At 41.2% G+C, this 23,218-nt stretch overlaps 1 protein-coding gene across 5 annotated transcripts in view; it reads left to right on the top strand.

The window, feature by feature from the left end:
* Positions 1-23,218, top strand: part of Lrmda (leucine rich melanocyte differentiation associated) — a 994,383-nt gene that overhangs the window by 1,370 nt on the left and 969,795 nt on the right. For all 5 annotated transcript variants that reach the window (XM_078039755.1, XM_078039765.1, XM_078039716.1 and 2 more), the window contains exon 2: positions 5,919-6,019. In XM_078039755.1, coding sequence (XP_077895881.1) covers positions 5,919-6,019 — 101 coding nt within the window. The remainder of the gene's footprint in view (positions 1-5,918; positions 6,020-23,218) is intronic.

Genomic DNA, 23,218 nt, shown 5'->3' with positions numbered 1-23,218 from the left:
CTGCCTCTGTCCTTAGTTAGGCTCACAGTCTGTTAGGGAGCTGGAGAAAGTCCAGAGTTCAGAAATGAGAGGTCTCTGTCCCCAAACCCTAGGTTTCTCTACATTTTGAAACCCAGAATCTCTGCTTGAAGCTCCTTCCAAGTTTATGGAGGACTTGTCAGTGGGGCTGTGAGCTTTCCCGTCCCTCTGTTTCCTTTTTCTACCCCCATTTGCCAAACTTGATGTTTCCTGCACCCCCTGTTTTTAGCCTACTCCAAACAGCTCAATGGGTATCCACTGAAGTGTGCTTGAGACATTTTGGGGTTTTGGAGACTGCTTTAAGAAAATGGAGCTGTCCGGGGAGGACTGGAAAATACCCCTGGGGTTTAGTACCCTATTTCTTAAACTGCCCAGGTCAGTGGATTTAGTATTTGGTAATAGTCTGCTCCTTCCAGTTAACTAGAGGTAGCAACTTTAATGTGTAGCATATTACTTTTCAAGCTTTGGTAGAGACTTCTTTAAAAAATTTTTTTTGATACATATCTATCTGTGGTATTTCAATACATGTATACAATTTGTAATGACCAAAAGAGGGTAATTGGTATATTCATCACCTTAAAACAAATCATTTATTAAGAGTTTTCAGAATAGCTAGCTGTTTTGAAACACACAACCAACTGTTATCAATTATAGTACCCTACTGTGCTACAGAACATTAGAAGTTATTTTTCTTATCACAGCACCTCTGTACTTCTTAACCCCGCCCCCCTCACCTGTCCAGTCTCAATAAACCACTATTCTATTCTCAGGTAGATCCTTCTTAAAGGGTGAACAAAACAAAACAACAATGAAACCATAAAACTTCCCATGGGCCCGTAGTATCTGTATCATGTATATTGCAGTGTTATCGAAATATACAAACATAAAGCCAGATGTAACTTTCTCAACATTTAGAGACCCATGAATCCCAAATAAAATAAAGCAATGGTTTAAGTATAAAGAAAAGAAAAGAAAAACTCAATAACAAACCATTTAATGTGAATTTAATGTGATGGATGATGACGTGTGGTTGAAGTTAGATCATGGCTCTCAATGCCACTGTGGGCTGACTGTGGCTCAGCTGCTTTTATAGAGCTCCTGTCACTTTTATACAGGCCTGTCACCGCATGTGCTTGAGGATGTCCTCATCCTCCATCACATTTTTTTTGTAAAATCTTTCTCTTCAACATGGGTCTGACTTCATTTGGCTTTTCTTGACTCGAAATCATCATTTATATTCAGAATTAAGTCCTATATTTTCACTAATGCATGACAATTAAAATTGTAGTATTGATGCAGTTTTGGACACAAATGTAAACTTGGTATTTGGGCACTGAAATCATGTGCTCAGGAGACATTGGAAATAACCAATCTCTCCCATAGGGACAGTGGTCTGATTCTGCTGTATTTACTTAGTGATTGTTAGGTGCCAATGAAAATGCTGTGTGTCTTAAATTTGGTATTATATGTGATTCATGGGACTGTTTCTTCTTAAGTTGATTTTCATTTCATTTTTTTAAAAAAATTATTATTTTCCACATTTCATGAGGGAGGGTGTTTCTTGAGGACTGAAGAGACGCTGGGCACATAGTTGGTATTTAATAAAGGTGAGTTATTATGTTATCCTTACTACTTTTAGGGCAGTTAGTGTTAGGATGATTTACAAAAGAGGAAATAGACTTCACAAGGTTGTGACTCATGCAAGATAACACAGCTAATAAGTAGCAGCTCAGGGACTTATACATTTTGTAGCTAGGGATGTTTTTACTGTGACAGTGACTCTGGTAATTCAAATATAATATGGAAAATCCTCCACCCTTGCCTAGGGATAGGCATCATAAAATACCACCCCTCGCCCCCCACCTGACGACTCACAAACCTATCATGTCCGGAAAGGCCTTGGGAGTGACTGTCCTAAAGGCCAAGAGAAACTTGCAGTCTTTGCAGTTTGGTTTTCTGCAGCTTTCACGAAGGGGCTGAGTTTGTGCATGGGTGGGAATCCCGCCCAGACACTCTCATTTCCCTCTGATGTTCCTTTCTGCAGGGATCTTTAACTTGTCATATTTTCATTTGCCTGCAAATGATGTTAATGCCGGTTAATGATCTGTCCTCTTATTCCACACAAGGTAGAAGGGGTACAAATTATATAAAGTAGGAAAGTTAAAAGTTCAAAACTTTGTTCTAGTTCAGTCTGAGTCAAGGTAATTGACTAAATGCAATGATTTTTTGTCCTGAATATACTCTTGCTTCTATGCCATTTAAGAGCTATTAATTTCTGCTGGGCATGGTGGCACATGCCTATGGTCCTAGCAACTCAGGAGGCTGAGGCAGGAGGATCACAAGTTTAAGGTCAGCCTCAGCAACTTAGGCCCTAAGTGACTTAGTGAGACCCTGTCTCAAAATAAACTATAAAATTAAATAGGGCTGGGGATGAAGCTTCAGTGGTAAAGCAACCCTGGGTTCAATCCCTAGTACCTACAAACAAACAAAAACAATATAAACAAAAAGACCTTGCTAATTTCTACATCCCTGCTTGCTGAAAAAGAAAATTATTTTTGGTCTGGCTCTTCAGGCCTTGTATCTGACATTAGGTGGTCCTGTGCACTAGGAAGTTTCCCTATGTCCTGAGAGGTCTTCCACTCAGAAGCACATCTTAAACAAGTCTCTCTTCTAGCCATTGGTTGCAATGCTCGGCAATGACTGCTTGCTGCTTTTAAGCCTTTTTCCAGCTGATTTGAGCCCTTCAGCCTGGTTGGCTTAGCTGACATCTCTAAAAGCTGCCAGCTAACTACCAGGGCAGTCCAAGCATGGCTTATCAAGTTGGTTCTCATGCTAAATTTTAGAGACTTGGTTTTCGTCTTTATGGATTGGGAGCAAGTTGTGTTGTGTTTTGTTTTCGGAGAATGTTGTGCTGTTAAGACCATATACTAAAACAAGTTGTTAGACTTGTGATCCAAGTGCTTCTTGGTGACAGCTGGCCTTGGTACTACTGTTTCTTCTGAAGGGGAAGGAAAAAGGGAGCAAACATCCCTGTCTTTTCCCAGGCTCTGGCATTCTCCTTGGGCCTTCCAGATGGTCCTGTCAGCCAGGAAGAATCATTTTGAAGCCAAACATCATGGTAGAGGCATCATTGGTATTTGTTGATCAAGAACACTTACATCCATATTGGATTTGTAGGGATTCCCCAAGTTCGAAGTCCTTATTCTTGGTGCAGAACTTGTTCTAGGCTTTGTCTCTAAGAAGCTGTCTCAGGTTGATCAGGGCTTTGGAGTCTTAATTTTCTGGTATAAAAGACAAAAGTTTTGATAAGCTGGATCCCTACTGGAATTAGTCCTTGGCTAATCTATAAGGAAAAAGTTAGTGTCTCTATTCAAGTCTCAGCTTCCCTAACTCAGAGTTCTTGAGTGATGATGACATATACATGCTGTGGTACAGGCCAGGGTAGTGGGATTGGTTTTTGGGTGAGCCCCATAGGTCTGGGGGTAAATGCAAACTTATAATGCACAAGAATCTGCTGACTAAGCCAATCTTTTGAGGGAGTCCCTAGATTGATTTGGGTTTTATATCTCTGATATCTCCTTGGTGTATGATTTCTTAGAACTTTTTTTTTTTTTAAAGAGAGAGTGAGAGAGGAGAGAGACAGAGAGAGAATTTTTTTGATATTTTTTAGTTCTCGGCGGACACAACATCTTTGTTGGTATGTGGTGCTGAGGATCGAACCTGGGCCGCACGCATGCCAGGCGAGCGCGCTACCGCTTGAGCCACATCCCCAGCCCGATTTCTCAGAACTTAATGTATTATACAAGGATCTATGAAGAAGGATGGGCCCCCTGTAGTAAGGGGAGAGATTGCTGGATTGAACCTAGAGCCCTTTATTTTTCAGCTTGTACCTTTCTGAGTCAAATTATTTCATTTCAGTCAGCTATTTTTCTATGCATTCTCCCCATTTTCTTTCCTCCTGGAGTGAAGTTACTGAAAGAGAATGAATAGAAAAAGAGTGACTACAGGCTATTGTATTGTCAGTGGTTCACCCCCATTAGTTAGGAGAGGGATGAGTGATAACTTGAAAAATGGAAGGTGCTAGGGTGTCTTGTGGTTTGTATTAGGTCGAACCGTATGAAGTTTCTATTTTATAGTGCTAATAGTTGGATGTTGGTAATGAATGTGGTTTAATCTAGTATCTGAAGATGTAAATGGCCACTATATTTTTGTACCCCACCCCCCAACTCATTCTGAGACATGTTCGTCCAAAGCACAGAATGTAGGTTTGTAGGGAGAAAGGATCAAGGCTATAGCTACAAGACAGGCCTGAATTTCTACCTGGAAGTTGAAGGTGGTGTACTTTGGGCATGTATCAAGTATTGTGGCCTGTTGGCCATCTCTGATGCATGGGCTCATTTTTCCAATTTTGGAATTGCCAGTCCTATCTCCAGAATGTTATTTATAAGATATCTTTAAAATGGGTTTTCCAAAGTGGGCATTTAGGGTAATGAGAAAGCCAATAGACCTTCTCACAGTTGTAAGTGTAAGGGTCTGGCGAAATGTCGGAGGAAGAGACCACAAGAGACCAGCTTCATGCAATTGGCAGAAGGGGATTTTTATTGAAGAGGATCCTAATTCAGCGCTCTGAGGCTCTAGGCTCACTCAGGAAGGGAAAACAGCCCAGAGCCCAGAGCAGAGGTCAAGCAGAACTTAAGTACACTTTTTGGGGAGGGTGGGGGGGCTTTGCATACATCAGAACAAATCATCATGAGGCGCGGGAAAATTGAACAACAACTCTGAGACATGATTAGTACATTCATTGGCGGGAACAGATTGGACGGGGGTGACTGGTCACTCCTAAGCGGGGTACACATTCAAACGGATTGGTTTTAGGGCCTAAATAACTACGTGACAAACAACCCAGAGTCCCAGGTTATTAGACAAACAGGGAGTCAGTGGGAATATTTACTGGGCAGTTCCAGTATTGTCCTAACAGCTACAGGGATTACAGGTTCTGGGGGTAGCAGAGGAATTTTAACAATACCTGATCTTTTACTTTTTAACCCAGGCCTTGCAGTTTAGAAACTTTACAATGCCCGGTCTTTTACACTTTAACTCTTACACTTTAACTTCAATTTCTTTTACCCTTACAGTAAGTTCTGGGATTGAATTTCAGTTCAATCTTGTAATATGTGAGCACTTTCCAGGCATTTAAAATAAATAAATAAAATAAAATAAATGACTAAGGAGGCAGCTCTGTCAGCTGAATGGGGTTGATTGCAAGAGGCTCCCTGGAAGAGGGAGACTTGGAGACTTGGCCATATGTCATTACCCTGTCACTTTTTAAGTATCATTTGGAGATTGGAGGGCATTTTATACTCAATGGTAATGGGATGGAATAGGCAGTCTGGGGAGGTTTGCTTAACTAACTCTATTGTTCTAGCACCCTGAGGGTTGAAGGCCAGTGAGTGTATCTGCTGTGTCCTTTTCTGAGGTCATGTGTATTACAGGGTGACTGGGAGGGGACAGTGTAGGAGAGACAGAAGGAGAGCCAGAGGGCCAGTTGTTGGAAAGACCCCGGAGTGAGAGGCTGATTGTTAGGATTCTATTAGTGTGCTCTGACATTGGGGTTTCTTTGGACACCTGAATCTGGCCAATTTTAGTCTAATTTCCATTGTGCCAGGATTAGTCTCCATCACACTAGCTGTTTCAGGAAAGGGGAGCTGTTGGCAGAATCCCTGAAGCCCCTGAAGCTTATTTGATCAGGAAAACAGTCACAGTGTAGCTCTTTTGTGTGTGAGGAGCATGCGTTTAAAGGTTTAAAGTTGCGGAAGCAATCATCAGATCAATGACTCAGGGTTGCGAGCAGCTGGGTAATTTCCGTTTGCCACATTGTTTCTGTTCCATTTGATTTCCAGGTGTCCTACATAGGCCAGGACTGCAGAGAAATTCCAGAACACCTTGGCAGGGACTGTGGACATTTTGCAAAGAGGCTGGATCTGAGCTTCAACCTTCTGAGGTATGTAACCTTCACAGGATGCAGGCCCAGCCTGGGAGGCCCAGTTCCCCTGGGTACTCATGGGCCAACAGATGGAAGTCAAAGGTTCCAGCTCTGTACAGAGTGTTCTTTTATTTAGTGCAGGGTCCTGAGCCACATGGAATCAAAACCCAAAAGTTTGACTCCACTTCAAATGATTTGTTGGCTTGTCTTTTTGTGTCGCTGGAGGAGCATCAAGTGTTGGAGCATCATCTATGTCACCTGAATTTCCACGGGAGGCCGTCACATTATCACTTTGTTCTTTCCCTTTCTCACTGCCGCCTATGTAGATGAGTCAGAATACTCTTAGGGAAGGAAGGAGATGGAGCCAGCAAGAGTTTTGGGGGCATTTAGGTGTGCTGTCTTGGATAACTCTGCCTTCTTAGGCATTTGCCAAATTAGAGGTAGGGCCTGTGCATGTGTATGTTTTCTTTCTTTTACTTTTTATGAATTAGAGCTTTAAATATTTGTGATTATGATTTCTCCCAGATGGTGTTTCAAAGGAATCAGACACTGTTGGTATGGGGTGGGTGGGAGGCAAGGAAATCCTCTAACAACTGTTCCAATCTTGGCAAAAGGTTAGTGTGATCTTGTATGTTATTTTAATGAAGAACACAGTTATTTCATTTTGTCCTAAAAGGTTATGGTTTATGACTGGGACCTGGGGGGGCTGGGGGAGTCGGCGGTACTTGAAAGGCACGTATCAGTGGGATAAATGAGCAGGGTCAGGATGGTGGCTTTTCCCGGCTGGTTCCACTCAGGGCTTTTCCTCTAAGTGCCATCATTGAGTTCTGTGTTGTCCTCTGTCTAGGACAAACTCTTGGGGTAGAAGGAGGCGTGAGGAGCCTGAATTCCACTCTGGAGCTCAGGCACTATCCTGCTTTCAGCCTTGGATTCTTTTCACTCCCAAACTTGGAGTCAAGATACTTGTGACTTAAGAATTTGGGGGAGATGGACAAAAAATTGAGCATTAAGGCAGCAGTGGGTAGAGGAGAATGTGAGCTACATTAGCAGAGTTCTAGCTGGTGCACTGGAGCACTGAGACCCACTGAGCGTCGTCTCTAAGAAGGATAGTGGTGGGAAGAGCATGGCCACCGTGTGTTCTTTCCCTGACTCCCAGGGTTTGCATGTCTGTGGGGAGATGTGGAAAGTGGTGACCAGAGGGAGCCAAACTAAGGCAGATCCTAGAGAAACATAGGCTATTTTCTGGTCCCAGTACCCAGAGAAGGGACAGAGTGCACATCCCAGAGTGGGATATGTCTGACACTTGTGTGAATCTTGGCGTGTGTGCACTCTGAATAGCTCCCCTGACCTGGGTTCAGACAAAAGGTTCCTTTGCTGGTGCAGGAGGGCCTTTTCTGGGACTGGCCTCCAGGGCCTCAGGACATCAGGACTTGGGGCTGTGGTTGTCTTGGGAGTGACTGGTGGAAGGCTGGATGTGCTTCTGGGGAGGCTGGGCCCTGTGAGGGAGTGTCAGTGGAAACAGGCCATGGGACTGGGCCATCAGATCTGAGGAGATAGATATCTTTGTTGTGCCTGGGGCCCTGCCTGCCTTTGGCAGAGAAGAGGCTGAAACCTTGAAAAGTGTGTGCATTTGGGGAGAAGGGACTCTTAACTCTGCAGAGCTGGATCTGTCCTTATCGTAGGAAGAGATGGATCCTGTATGCAGGAAAATTTACAAGGGGGAAGTCTGTAAAGTGGATTCAGTGGAAGAATAGTAAACACATATTCTCCTTTGATGAGGGGAGAGAATTTTCTGTAGTGCTGAATTTGAGGCTGTTCAGGAGCTGTTCTTGGGGTGTCTTCTCTGCACTGGGCTGTAGCTGGGTTTGGGCAGGGTTGCACAATGGAGGGGTGAGGCCCAAGGTTCAGGAAGGGTTTCTTTAGGAGGGAGTTACAGACCAGAGTGGAGAGAAGCTCACTGACTTGACTCGGGTATGCTTGGTTGGGATTATCTTTACCCTTCTTTATTTACCTAACTACAGGGCAAGGGCTATGGTACTATTCTTCATGGTGTCAGAGGAAGATGTGAATGTACTCTGCTTACAGTCCGTCTTTGCCTTCATCTAGATCAGAATTTAAGATGTTTTAGATGCTTAACTGCTCCCCTTAAAAAGGAAGAGGGGAGAACGGAGAGTAGGGAAGAGATAGGAGATCATCAAGCTTTCCAAGTAAGTGGGTGTGTAAGAAATGACCCAAGCCTGGTAGGCTTCAGGGATCATCATATCGAAATGAAATACTGGAAATCTGCACCCCATATTCTGTAGAAAGTTTCCTCCTAGACCCGCCCCCTGCCATGATCATGGGATTAAAGAGGAGCATATTTCCCAGTCAATCTAAACTGCATCCAGATTTACCATATCATCAGTTCTGATTATCTCTTCACTTCTTGTCTATGGTTCTCCTTTGGCAGCCTGCTTGGCTCCACTAGGGACACCCGCTCTTCTCTGAAGCCAGACACAATGTTATTATGTATTATGCCAGCTCACGGCGTAGTGCGTATGTGAAGGGGTTGGACATTGTAGCATACAGCAGGAGACACATTGGGATAGCACTGTTCCTGGGAATCTTTTGGGTACTCCTTGCCGGCCCTGCTCATTTAGGGTTAGGCCTTCTGCATATGACCAAGTGCTTTTCTCTCCCATGTTATTTACTGTATTTCCAGAGCTGCCCTGAGAAACACAAAACTCTTTTCACTTTTGTATATACAGAAAAATTAACTCTCTCCCCTCCTTTTAAGAACGTCTCTGCAGTCTTCCTTTTGACATCCCAAATCATGTCAGAGTATGACCTAAAACAGAGCAATAAAATTCTTCCTTGGATTGCAAGATTAGTTGCAGTCTGTTTGTGTATTAGGTCACAATTTTTTAAGGCAAAGGGTTCTATTTATTCATTTTTTGAATAATTCAAACCTACACATGGCAGAGCCTTTACAAAGATCAAACATACAAAGAGACAAGAGTCTCCTCCACATCTGTGTCCTTTAGCCTCACACTTTTGCTCTGAACTTTTCACTATTGTTACTTAATTTTTGTGTAGTATTCCAGAGATGGTCCAAACAGATACATGTGAATTTCTTTTTTCCAACTTTATTGAGGCATAATTGACAATTAAAAAATGTACATATTTGTGGTTAGATGTTTTCATAGTCATATACTTAGGTGATTACCACAGTAAAGCTAATTTACATACATGTCACTTCACCTAGCTACCTTTTTCTAATGGTGAAACAGAAGATCCACTGTCTTAGCAAATTTCAAGTGTATACTACAGCAACATTAACCATAGTCAGCCTGCCATCTGTTGTATGAAAGTGTTTAATCCATTTTGAGTGTATTTTTTTTGTATCATTTTTTATGAGTGTATTTTTATATATGGCTTGAGATAAAGAGTCAAATTTCATTCTTCTCTAGAACTTATTCATCTTGCATAACTGAATATTTTTCTTTTTGACCAACATCTCTTCATTTCCCCCACCTACCAGCCCTTTGCCAACCACCATTCTATTCTTTGTTTCTGTGAGTTTGACTTTTTAGATTCTCTATGTAAATGAGATGATGCAGTGTCTCTCTGTGCCTGTTTTGTTTCACTTAGCATAATGTCCTCCAGGCTCATCCATATTGTTGAAAATGACAGGATTTCCTTATTTTTTATGGTGAGTAATATTCCATTGTGTTTATCAGTTTCACTTTTTTTTTTTTTAATCCATTCACTTATCAGTGGACACTTAGGTTGATTCCACATCTTGGCTACTGTCAATAGTGCTGCAATGATCATGGGAATGCAGATGGCTCTTTGCCATGCTGCTTTAATTTCATTTGATGCATTCTCAGGTGTGGGCTTTCTGGGTCATATGATTGTTTTATTTTTTGAAGAACCTCCAAACTGTTTTCCACAATGACTATCTCAATTTGCATTCCACCCCTAGTGTGTGAAGGTTCCCTTTTCTCCACATCTTGGCCGGCACTGTTGTCTTTTGATAATAGCCATTTAACAGGTGAGAGATGATCTCTCATTGTTGTTTAGACTGGTATTTCCCTGATGAATAGTGATTTTTTTTCATCATAGGTCTACTGGCCATTTATCCTTCTTCTTTTGGTACTGGGGATTGAACCCAGGGGTACTTTTCCACTGAGTCACCTCCCCAGCTTTTTTTATTTTTTATTTTGAGACAGAATCTTGCTAAGTTGCTGTGGGTCTCACTAAATCGCTGAGGCTGGCCTTGAACTTGTGATCTTCCTGCCTCAGCGTCCTCAGTTGCTGGGATCACCAGTGTTCACAATCACGTCTGGTTATACATTTTCTTTAGAGAAGTGTCCATTGAGGATCTTTGTTCATTTTAAAATGAGGTTATTTCTTTTCTTGCCATTGAGTTGAGTTCCTTATATATTTTGGATATTAACCTCTTAGATGTATGATGATACGGTTTGTAGAAGTGTCCTCCAAAGGCCTAGGAGTTAGAGGCTTGGTCACTAGCTCTGTGGTGCTATTGGGAGGTGGTGAAACCCTTAGAGGTGGGACCTAGTGGGAGGTCTTAGGTCATTGGGGGTGTACCTTTGAGGGGATTATGAGGTATTAGTCTCTCTCTTTTTTGAGGTGAATAGGCCTTTTTGGTCATATGCTCCTGCCATGAGGTACTGCCTCCCCACAGGCCCAAAAGCAACAGGGCCAAATGACCATTGTCTGAAACCTCCAAAACTGTGAGCCAGGATAAAACTTTCCTCTTTTTAAGTTGATCATCTCAGGTTTTTTGTTATAGTAATGCAAAACTGACTAACCTATATGGTTTGCAAATATTTTTCCCATTTCATAGGTTGTAATCCCCTTTATTTATTTTTGCTTTTGTTCCCTGTGCTATTGGTGCCATATTGAAAAAATCATTGCCCAAACCAATATCAAGGCACTTATTTCTCCTTCTAGTGATTTTATAGTTTTAAGTCTTACATTTAAGTCTTTAATTCACTTTGACTTGTTTTTTCTTTATATAATAAAAGACAAGGATCTAATTTCATTTTGTACATGTGGATGTCTTGTACATGTGTCTGTTTTGTGCCAGTACTATATTGTTTTTCTTTGTAGTACGTTTTGAAATTAGGTAGTATGATGTCTTCAGCAGTGTTCTTTTTGCTTAAGATTGCTTTGGCTATATGAGTCTTTTGTGGTCAAACCAGTTTTTGTGAAAAAAAAAATGCCATTGGAATTTTGATGGGGATGGCATTGAATCTGTTGATCACATGAGGTAGTGAGGACCTTTTAACAATATTCAGTATTTCAATCCATAAACACAGGATCACTTTTCATTTATTTGTGCCTTTTAAAATTTCTTTCCTCAATGTTTCATAATTTTCAATACATATATATCATTTCCTTGGTTAAATTTATGTCTATGTATTTTATTGTTGATTCTGTTATAAATGGGATTGTTTTCTCAATCTCTCTTTTGGATATTTATTTATTGTTAGCAGGAATGTAACTGGGTTTTTGTATCTTGATTTGTTATCCTGTAATTTTACTCAATTTTTTTAGTTTTAATTTTTTGGTAGAATCTCTATGGTTTTCCATGTGTATTATCATGAGATCTGCAAACAGAGACAATTTTACTTTTTCTTTTCTGATTTGGGTGCTTTTTATTTCTTACCTTTTGCTCTGGTTGGGATTTCTAGTACTATACTGAAAGAAAATAATAAGAGTGGGCATCCTTGTTTTATTCCTGGTCTTAGAGGAAAAACTTTCAGTTTATCACCATTGAGTGTGTGATGTTTGCTGTGGCCTTTATTCTGTTGAAGTACATTCCTCTGTACCTAATTTGATGAGAGTTTTTTTTTTTTATCATGAAAGCATGTTGAATTTTGTTGAATGCTTTTCCTGCCTCTATCGAGAAGATCATATGATTTTTTATCTTTATTCTGTTTATATGGTGTGCCACATTTATTGATTTGTGTATATTGAACTCATCCTTGTGTCCCATGGAATAGTATCCTTTTAGTGTATTGGGTTTTTAATTTTTTTTTTTTTGTGGTGCTGGGGATTGAATCCAGGAGTACTCTGCCCTGAGCTATATCCATGACCCTTTTTAAATTTTCTATTTTTGAGATAGGGTCTCCCTTAGTTTTCCAGTCTGGATTTGAACTCGTGATCCTCCTGCTTTAGCCTCCCAAATATCTGAGATTATAGGCACGAGCTTCTGGGCCCAGCTTTAATGTGAGGTTGAATTCAGTTTGCTAGAATTGTTGAAAATTTTGCATCTGTGTGCATCAGGGATATTGGCCTTTAATTTTATTTTCTTGTTGTGACCTTGTCTGGCTTTGGTGTCAGGGTAATTAATGCTCACCTTGTAAAATGAGTTTGGAAGTGTTCCCTCCTCTACTATTATTTTGAAGAAGTCCAAGAAGAGTTGATGTTAATTCTTTCAATGTTTGGTAGTATTCGCTAGTGAAGAATTAGGTCTAGGGCTCTTCTTTGTTGGGTGGTTTTTAATGACTTACTTAATAGCCCTGATTATTATTACTCTGTTCAGGTGAATTTCTTCTCATAAGCTCACATTTGTATTTACTTTACCACCAGGCCCCCAAACCATCCTTCTTTGTTGTCTTGTCATTCATTCTTAGCCATACACCATCCTTAATGTTGATCTCATCTGTAAAAGTGTTGGTTCTGCTGATTCTTCTGTGACTATCTGCTCATTCTGACAGGAAGGGTAGTTATGGATTTATAAGCTCAGAACTTTTGTTTGAAATTACCATCTGATTTTTTCTTCCTTCCTCTTACGTCTCAGAGTCTTCTGCATTAACGTTGATGAATCTACCTCTGTCTCAGTTGGATTGTCCAGTAATAAACTGTTTACCTCCCCATGCAGAAGGTCAGAACTTTCAAGTTGTATTGTTTAGGTGACTCTCTCGGGGGATTAAAGTCACTGGAATTAATGTCAGGTTGGAAGTTGGAAAGGGAAGTAAAAAAACAGGCCCAGATAAAAACTCAGTCTCCCTTTGGAAGTCTGAACATCCCTCTCCTCTGATGTTTCAGCCTGGATCTGATTCTTCCTGTTGTGATTAAGTGGGAGCAAGGTTAGCTACATTGACTGGGACAAGCTTTTTGTACAAAATTTTGTACAAAAATTCCCAGAACTGGGATCCTGCCGTCCATCCTGAAATGAGGATAGAGGATTTAGGAAGTTAATCAGGTTACATCCAGAGGGAGTGACCTTTTGCCCCTTGAATCTGAGTGCATGAATGTCCATGATCTAATGTCTATATCTTCATGAAATTATATTTAAGATCTTTATGTTGGAAGATAATTTTTCTTCTGTAAAAGCAGCAATAATAAATATAGAAATATTTGAAAATATAGAAAGTTATAAAGGAAACAGTTGTGGTTTGAAATCACTGATAATTTTACCAGCCAGAAATCACCATTGTAAAAATTGTGACGCCTTCTTAGTCTTTTTTACTGCCTTTAAAAAAATAAAAATCAATGCTCTTGTTCACACTGTTGGAAGCATTTTTCCATCTTCATAAATACTGCTCATACTGCTCACAATTTTTAATGGTGTCTAAGTTATTTCTTAGTATTGGACATGTGGTTGTTTCTAGATTTTTACTGTTATAAATGACTATTGTAAATATCTTTGGAGTACTCATTGATGAGTATGTCTTGGTTGCTTTGGATAAATTCATAGAGACAAAATTGTCAGGGGGGGCTTTCCTACATATGTCAAATTTCCCTCTAAAAAGATTATGCCTGTTTCTGCTACCAAGAGTATATGAAGTCCATTGGTTGAATTCTTGCTTGAGCTTCTTCATATTTTGCCTTTACTTTGCAGATGAGCAAACAGAATCCTTTGATTTGCTCAAGGCAAAGAGAGTCCTCTCCACCCACTGCTAGGGAGTGAAAGCAGAGGCACTCAACCCCTAAGCCACATCTCCACCCCCCTTTAAATTACGTTTTGAGGCAGGATTTCACTAAATTGCCAGGACTGTCCTTGAACTTGCATTCCTCCTGCCTCAGCCTCCCAAGTGGCTGGGATTACAGGAGTGCACCGCCATGTTCAGCCCAAAGAGAGCTTTTTAATGAGTTGTTCCAATTTCAGTTTTTCCTCTCCCTGTTTGGGGCAGGGAAAAAATCCTCCCTGGTGGTCCCATTCCTGTCCCTCAAGGACCCCGAATGCTTTGAGTGGGTTGCCTGCTTAGCTTGTTGAACACAGCGGGTAGAGCAGAGCTCCTGTGGCAGTGATAAATATGCCCATGTCAATCTGGCAATAAAAGTGAGAGGGTTTATTTGATCTATGGCAACAGGAAGCTCACGTTTTAAAAATTAAATTATTTGCAGTCGCATCTTATTTAGCATCACTCTGATAAGTGCACTGGATGGGGAATTGCTTAGGAGAAAATTTCTTAGGTGGGAGCTTGCTTGTTGCTTCCCCGGCTTTGGCCAGCATGAGGGGAAAGGACTGGGAGATTTGTGCAGTTCCAGTGAAGATCAGAGGGTCTACCTTCTCCCCGTGCCTGCATGCAGAAGGGGACACCTGGCATACCATCACAGCTTCTTTAAGGACATACAACCACGCTTTCTTTTTGTTTTCTATTACTATTTTTATTAGTGCATTTTAGTTTATACAAAATATAGGGGTTCATTTCGACACAATCATACAAGCATGGAATATAATTTGCTTCAATTCAGTCTGTAGTATTTTTCTCTTTCCTTTCCCTTCCCTCCCTCCTCCCCCTGTTTCCTTTCCTCTACTCTTCTGGTCTTCTTTCTATTTATTTATATCTTTTTAAAATTAGTGCTTTATAGAAATGAATAAAGGTGAAATTCACTGGAATATTCATATATGTACATAGCATAATTTGGTCATATTAATTCTACCGTTCCTGCTTTTTCTTGTCCCTCCTCCTTTCCCCTCAATCACCTTCTTCTGCTCTATGGATTTCCCTTCTATTTTCATGGGATTCCTTCCCATCCCCCTCTTATTTTGGTCCAGCTTCTGCATATGAGAGGAAATATCTGACCCTTGACTTTCGGAATCTGGCTTATTTTATATGATATTCTCTAGTTCTGTTTACCAGCAAATGCCATATTTTCGTTTTTCTTTATGACCGAGTGAAACTCCATTGTGTACATATACCACATTTTCTTTATCTATTCATCCGTTGACAGGCATCTGGGCCAGTACCATAACTTGGCTATTGTGAATTGTGCTGCTATAAACATTGATAAGACCATAACACAGTTGTATGCTGATTTTAGTTCTTTTGGATAAATACCGAGGAGTAGGATCACTGGGTCAGATGATGGTTCCATTTCTAGTTTTATGAGAAATTTCCATATTGATTTCCAGAGTGGTTGTACTAATTTGCAGTTCCACCAACAATGTAAGAGTGTAGATTTTTTTTCCCTACATCCTCGCCAGCATTTATTATTATTTGTATTCTTGATAATTGCCATTCTGACTGGAGTGAGATGAAATGTAGTTTTGACTGGCATTTCCCTGATGGTTAGAGATATTGAATGTTTTTGTATGTATTTATTGACAACCACACTTTCTTTGTCTATGCTTTGAACTACTGGATTGAATAGGGCCTGTTAACTTGTTGTTCAGTTGGGAAGATGGGTAGTGTCATGGAAAGAACCAAAACTTTGACTTTAGACTACCTTGGTTTGAAATCTTACTTATGTCACTTTAGTGTTTTACTCATCTTGGTCTAGTTGCTGAGGTGTTAAGTGCTATATGTAATGTTCCTATAAGTTACCTGGGACATAGTAGGTCTTCATTAAGCATAGCTATTGTTAGTAGAACATGATATGAGCAAGGCTGAGAGTCCAGGTTTGACCCACTTCACTCTCTAGCAATCATTGGGTTTCTTCACAGATATTGAAGATTTCTTCTCTTTCATATATGTGTTTGTGTGTGTGTGTGTGTTTGCATATCTTTGTACTCTGTGGTAGGACTGCTTAGCAGAAACTTTCAAGAACTAATACACAACTTGCTACTTTCACTTCCCCTGCTATCATGATACATCACTCTGGGATTTTAACTATAGACAAGCAGATCCCTTTGTTAATCTATTTTGGACATAGACTTTGAGAAATAAATCTGTGTTATAAATTTTGGGGGTTATTTGTTAATTCAGCACAACCTAGCCTATCCTAACTGATACAAATACTTTAGTTTTACAGCTAATCTCAATATTCCATAGGCTAACTTCATTCACCTTGTTTATTTTTAATCCCCATCAGCTAGGAGGGTACACTTGGTCATATTCCAGTAGTGGAATAGGAGAGAAAATTCCCCATCTTAACTCTTAGGAACACAGTTCACAGAATATGTTCTGTTGGCAGTGGTATTTACTAACCTGTGTCTTTGCAGTAAATGACCTTGTTCATACTTTTTTTTTTTTGCAAACTCCAAATGTAGTGATCTTTCTTGGGAAGCATATTGATTGACATTTGGTGGGGAGGCAACAGAGCTCATGCCAATAATCTTTGATAAGACCTTTGGTAGCAAAGAGAGACTTTAGAAAGATAAACTGTTCTTGAAATTTTGGTATATTTCTAGGGCATTAATAAATCTTGCATGATTCTGATGAGGCAAGGTTCTGTGTAGTTGAAATCCATGTGCTTTCTCTGCTGAGTAATGTGATTTAAAACACATACACACCTTTTTTTATTTTTATTTTTTTTGTGGTCTTTCCAAGACTGTCACTGGCCATTCTAATATATCTACCAACCAGCAGAACATATGACCAAAAGGTGACATGGAAAATGACTTGACAGGTAAAAGTTAAGGTCTCAGTAGCAAGACCTTAATTCTCTTTATTTCTAACACTTTCTGGAGTGACCACCATGACTACAGAAGCACAGGAAACAGTTGGCTAAGCTAGGGAGGGAAGGGCATTAAGGGACAGGTATCAGGTACTGTGAGGTGGTTTCAATGGCATTTCCTCCACTCCCAAGTCCTCCTGACTTCCTGGATTTCTACCCTTTGGGCACAGAAAGTGGGGTGTTGAGCCACAGTGGGTGAGTCTGGGCTGGGAAGTGGTGGGCAGATGGAGAGGACTGCTCAGAGGTCGCTGGACTTTCCTGAGGTTCATGATGAGGATCCTTTAATTTACCGTATAATTTAGAAAGTGCTTTCACAAACATCGTCTCCATATTTCTGGCATTATTTGCTGCTTAGGATGAGAAATTCCTGAACTTTTAAATACTGTCTTTTATTTCCCATCTCACCCATTTTACTCCCCCAGAATCCTGGGATTTGTATTCTTTTCTCTCTCCCTGAACTGTTTGGACCTTGGGCCTCACTGCTCCACCTTTTCCCTCTGCCCTGTAGATACAATTGTGTATGTGAGTGATGCTGCCCTCCATATTTTCAGGGTTGCTGTGGAGTTCTGGGGGTTGGAGGGTAGGAAGAGTACCTGGGGACGGACCTTAACCCTTTCAGACTTTCTCCTCACTGGACCTCCAGGTTCTTAACCAATGATTAAAATGGGACAGTTAGGACTAAATGGCCCCATGGTCTGACTAGCTGCATGGCTATTTGAAACTGCTTTCCATGGTACAGATTATTACTTTCTTTGCTTAAGGAGCTGGGCAGTGACTTCCAAACCTATATTTTGCTGTGTGGGAAGTTTCTTTTTTCTTGTTAAATCACTCAAAGCTATTGGAAGTCACTGTCGAAGGTTGGAGTAGATCTTGCTCATCCACATTTGAGGCCCCTGAGTCTTACACATTGCCTCCCCTCCTCTCTCCTGATTCTCTAAGACCTTTCTGGTTTGGAAGTTTGGCCAGATAGGACCTCAGAGGCCTGGGCAGGCTTGGAGGTGAGGGCAAGCGTTCAAAAGTATGCATTTGCTTCTTCCTTCTCCTCTTGAACTGGGAAGCTTGGCTCAGATCCAAGGTCATGGTCATGGGAGAAAAGGCTTAGCAATTGCTCTGGCTGGACCGTTTGTTGTTCCAGCCTTGAAACGGGTAGACCTTGAGGGAGAACTGCATGCTAGGGTTTTGAGTCTAAAGGGAAAAGAAGAGGTGGGGTGGGAGTGCATTCATGCACTTGGACTCATGTGCACACACTCGCTATTTGAAAAGACTCTTTCTTCTCCTCAGGGACTGTGGTGTTGGTGATTTTAGCTGTTCCCCATTCCTTGATGATGAAAAGGGAGTGATTATGCTTTATGCTGGGTGTCTGTACTTAATTGCAGGAATATAATAACTGCAAGTTCTCCCTGGCCAAGACTTTTCCCATAAAAGGTCTCTCCCATCCCAGCTGCTTTCTTTCCCTGTGCACCCCCACTCCAATCATTGCCATAAGACAAGGTCACTTAGGGTTTTAAATGAGAGAGACATACACACATGTTCAGGTTTTGTTTAGAGTTTAAATAGAAAGGCTCCTCCCCCCAGACCCATCATTACTGAGATCAGCCACATGCCCCCCACCTCTGCACCACCTCCCCTAAGCGCCTCTCTGACTTTACCCAGAACCCAATTTTTTCAGTCTCCTGAGTGTCTGCTTTTTCTCTGGTTCTGAAGAAATAAGAGACGGGTACAACAGGGAAGACCGACAAAAGAGGTTTAAAAGAAAAAAAAAATCCCCAAACCATTCTTGAGATAAAGCAAGACTTATTAAAAACAATTGGAGGGGAGAGCAAAAGAGGGGGCGTTAACCCCCACACGGCCTGTCTCCTGCCACAGAAGTGTTTTAAGAAAATGCACCATTGTATAAAACTTTTTTTTTTCCTTGATGGATTTATTTATAAGGTAGAGAAATATTTTCCCCATAATTGGGTAACTCTTAATAGTAGCAATTGCATATTTATCAGTGTGAGGGGCTGTTATTAATGTAACTGTCAGGCCCAAACACATTTCTGCATTAAATCCATTTAGTATGTGCATTATTCGGGCTCGAATGTCACCGGGACATCAAAGCCCCGTAGGCATGGAGAGCTCAGTGCCCTGCTGTGGCTGCCGAACAGGCCCTTGATCAATAAATGTAACATGTTAATGCAGAGCAAATAGAATAAAAGATTTCTTTGACAAGACATGAAAAATCACCTTGTGGCAGCTGGCATGTGATGCCGTTTCTGGGGAGACACTAGCAAAGTTGATCTGACAAGTAAAGAGGGGAGATGATGGTTGTAAGGTGCTTTTGTTTCAAACTTCTTTCTTGACCTGTCAGGTTTTGAAGGCGCCTCAATGGCTCTTTTTTGTCATGTGAAAATTGTAGTCTTAGGTAGTTATGAAGCAGTTATCTCTTCTCAAATTGTGAATGCTGCTGTTTAATTGATTCACTTAGCATTTGAAACTGTCACGCATTAATAATTGCGAAATCCTGTAGATACTGCGCTAGTGTGTCATGCTTAAATGTGTAGTTATCAGAAAATTAATATCCTTAATGAACCGGTGCTTTCAAACTAACATTGCATGAAATCTCTTTTGCCCTTTCATTTGCTGAAGCCACATCCGCCAGTTTGCCGAGAATCACCTCTCGACAGTTTGCTTTCTTGATGCCCGACAAATGCCAGCTTTGCTGTGGGTACATCGCGTGCTCAATGACAATAAATATAGTAATTATACTGGAGTTAGTAATTAACATAATTGTAGTCAATTACGACAAATACAGTGCAGAGCTAAATAAATGAGAGGGGAGAAATTAGCAAGCTAATTGATTTATCTTTACTTGGCTTTCTATTATAACTGGCAGGGCTGTTTTTCTTGGGGTGGGGGAGAGGAGGAGAAAAAAATCCCCACAAGGATTGTTTACAAATAACTGATTTTGTTTTGAAGTTGCTTTGTCTTTTGACTTATTACACTTCACCCCCTACTCTGCTTGCAAGGGGGAAAAAAGAAAAGAAAAAGAGGGAATTTAAATGCCAAGGGAACATTTTGTTAATTTAGCTACATCAAGCCGATTGCGGCAGCGAAGGCGAGACAGGATTTAGCTTTCTTTACGGCTTGAGGGTTATAATTTTTTCTTCTCAGCTATTGCTCTGGTAAAGAAGTATTTTTTTGGTGTATATTTGTGTGTGTGTGTATGTGTGTGTGTGTGTGTGTGTGTGTTCCTTGGTCTTCATCAGCAAGGTGATGCTTTGCCTGATGGTACATTCGGGTGTTATATGTGTGTGCGACTTTGCTTAGTTCTGGGCTCTGGGCTTGGCATGAGAAGTGGGCATGTTGGACTTGCATCAGTCCCACCTGATCTTGTTACACCTGTATCCCTCCATACCCAAGGAAGAGATGGAGGGAAGTGGCCAGTGTGGTTGGAGAGAGCAGGGGAGGGGCATACCCTGTTCCCAGCCCACTTTCTGTTCTTTGCCACATTTCAGGTGCCCGGGGTCCTGGGCTGTCTCACTCCTGAGGCTGCCTGGGAAGTACATACTGGGGTCTCACTGCCCATTTATTTCGAGCTAGTTGATTCTGCGCTGCCTGGAGCCCTGGTTAATGGTGTTTATCGCGCGTCTCTGTTCTTTGTTCACCCTTTTCAATGTGACTGCTGTTCCAGCCGCTCAGGGAGAAACTGTACATGTTTTGAGACTTGGGGTCGCATCATAGCCCTGTTTTTCTCTCACAAGTTTTAGACATAGGATTTTTTTTTTCTTTGCCTCTTGACATAAGATGGGGTTAGTGACCAGAGCCCTTTTAGGATTGGGTGCTTAAATTTTTACTCTGGTCTTAGCCTAGGGTAAAATTCAATGCTTTCAAGGTATGGCTGTTTTCTTTTTTCTTCTTCTTCTTTTTTTTTTTTTAAAGTATTCAGCATTTGTTCTCAACCTTATCTATACCCCAGGTTATTCCTCTGAAAAGTCAGCAGTTTAAGAAAGCAAAAATTTGTTTAGCTTTTCTTTCTGAAGATTCTACCCGGTAGCTTTCTAGACTGACACAAAGGGAGTTAGAGGCAGCAGTTTTAATTCTACGTAGCGCGTATAATCATGTGTGACCTTGTGTGGAATTTGGTTTTTTAACTGCATTAAAATGCTGGATGTCTGCGAGAACACCAGGACCAGGATGCACTGGACACTGCTTAGTGTGGTCATTCTGCATGTGCGTTTCATTTGGAAATCAATTTTAGATATAAAATATTTATATACAAGGAGTCACTTAAATTATTTACAGTTTACAGGCAAAATGGTCTTTCTGATGAAGCTTCAAATTATTTTAATAAGTGTAGGAGACTTTTCTGAGGGAAAAAGGCTTTTGTATTTTGGAGGAGAGAAAACAATACCTGGAAATTCAGTCTGATTAAATTTTCTAGGGATCCAAGAGAAATCAGAGGATTCATATGCAGAGCATTGTTTCTCAGAAAAGACACTTTCTAGGTATTGTTGTGTATCTCCAGAGAGGGTAGCCTTGTGGACACCTCTGAGAGGCATTGTGGGTGGGGGGCAGGTGGAGCATGAATGAGTGAGTATGTGAAGGAAAACTGGCTTTGAACATTGACAAAATGTGCTGCTTGGAGTACTTTTGTCTCTGCTTGTGGTCTCAAACTAGCTACTGGTTTTCATAGTTTCTCTTAAGCAGTACTCAGTTGTATAACAGGAAAACAGGATGACAAAGAAAGACACATCATTGTTATTATCTTAAAATTAAAGTTGTGCTAATTCGAGCTAGCCTTGTTCTGTTCCCCTATTGCTATAGAAATAACACTCCTGGGGATCATTTCCATATATTTTTAAATAAAATGTCGTTTCTAAAGGTGCCTGTTTCTTCAAGACCCTCTTCTGTTTCACTTCTACATACATACCTCTAGAGGCCTTAATATGTGAGTTTAGAGGGGCTTTGCTTCCCCCAAATTCTAATGATTTTTTAAAACAATTTATCTCTGTATTAGTATTTAGTTTGTCAGATTACATGGTATAGGGTTCAAATGCCAGTGAATCAGTCTCTGTATGACCTTGGACCAGTAACTCTTGAGTCTCAGATTTCCCATTTGTAAAGTGCAGATATTAATTTGATGATTTTTCTTTTGCCATTTCTTCTGCTCCTGCTCTGTAGATTGAACCTATCAGAATACATTTAAAGGGTTGATGGAGCAGGATGAGAGGGGCTGGGTGAGTTAAGAACTTTGGTTGTCTCTTACTTTCTGAGAAGTTGGGTGGGTGGGCACTTGCCCACTCACAGGCTGGTCTTTGAGGAGGGGGTAGGTTAGAATTGCTTAGTGGGGTGTTAAGTTTGATTTCAGCGACGTTTCAGAATATGTTCCCTGTTTTTTCTAAGTGCATCAGCTTGCTCTCTCAGGATTGGGCAAGCAAGCGGGTAGTTCAGGATTCCAGGACGTAGCCTGGGGAGGCAGCCATTTTCACCCAGGCTAACAGTTGATTGGCGTGTCTGCCTGGTTAGCCCTTGTGAAATTCTTCCCAGGTACCTGAGCCAGACTATCCTCACAGAAAGCTAACCAGCCCTCCAGTTGCTGTTGGGTGTGGCGAATGAAGACCCTAAATTCTGTACTTGGCAGCTGGGCTTTAGTAAGAAAGATGAGGCTGATGTGGGCTGTAGAAAAAGGGGCCTTGCAATGGCTCCCGAAGGCCCTTTTGTCTAGAGCCCTGCCTCTGAGGAATACTGATTTTTTTTTTTTTCTGGTCTGTGACAAGAGGCCCAGGAAGAGAGACTAGAGGGAGAATTTAACCATATACTTTAAAGTGTTTCTTATCTTTTTCCTCTTTATCTGATGGGTGGAAGTCAGGCCTGGGACCACTAAGGTTTCAGAAGATGCCAGTGGGGTTATTAAAATGATTGTTGTAGTTGCCACGAACAATTGGATCCCTCTATCAATGAGCCTCAGGGCCAAGTGGTCTTTCTTCAAGGTCTGGTAATGGCTCATGCAGCCATGTCAATGAACTAGTCATTCAACTAGCAAGGGGGGGACCTGCTAAAGGGAGCAGGGCTTCCCCAGAGCTTTGACCTCAAAGGCCCAGGACTTGGACTATTGTTTTTTGCAGGTCCCCGCCTCTACTTTATAGATCCATAGATATTATTGTATACAATGCCTCAGGTGATGGGAGACAGAATTCCTGTGAAGGCTCCAAAGCTCCCCAGCGCTTGGAACTTAAAACTGTGACACTTCCTCCTTCAAAAGCTCACACACTCAATGTGGAGAGAAGGCGGGATTACTGAAGACAATTCAGGGCCTTGGTCACATTCTTCCAGTGGGCTTTGGGAACCTTGCATTTGTCTCCTGTTGGGGAACAGAGT

Source organism: Ictidomys tridecemlineatus, chromosome 1, assembly GCF_052094955.1.
Source record: "Ictidomys tridecemlineatus isolate mIctTri1 chromosome 1, mIctTri1.hap1, whole genome shotgun sequence".
Classification (NCBI taxonomy): domain Eukaryota; kingdom Metazoa; phylum Chordata; class Mammalia; order Rodentia; family Sciuridae; genus Ictidomys; species Ictidomys tridecemlineatus.
Note: the sequence above shows the minus strand (reverse complement) of the source record. Positions and strands in the feature narration are given on the sequence as shown.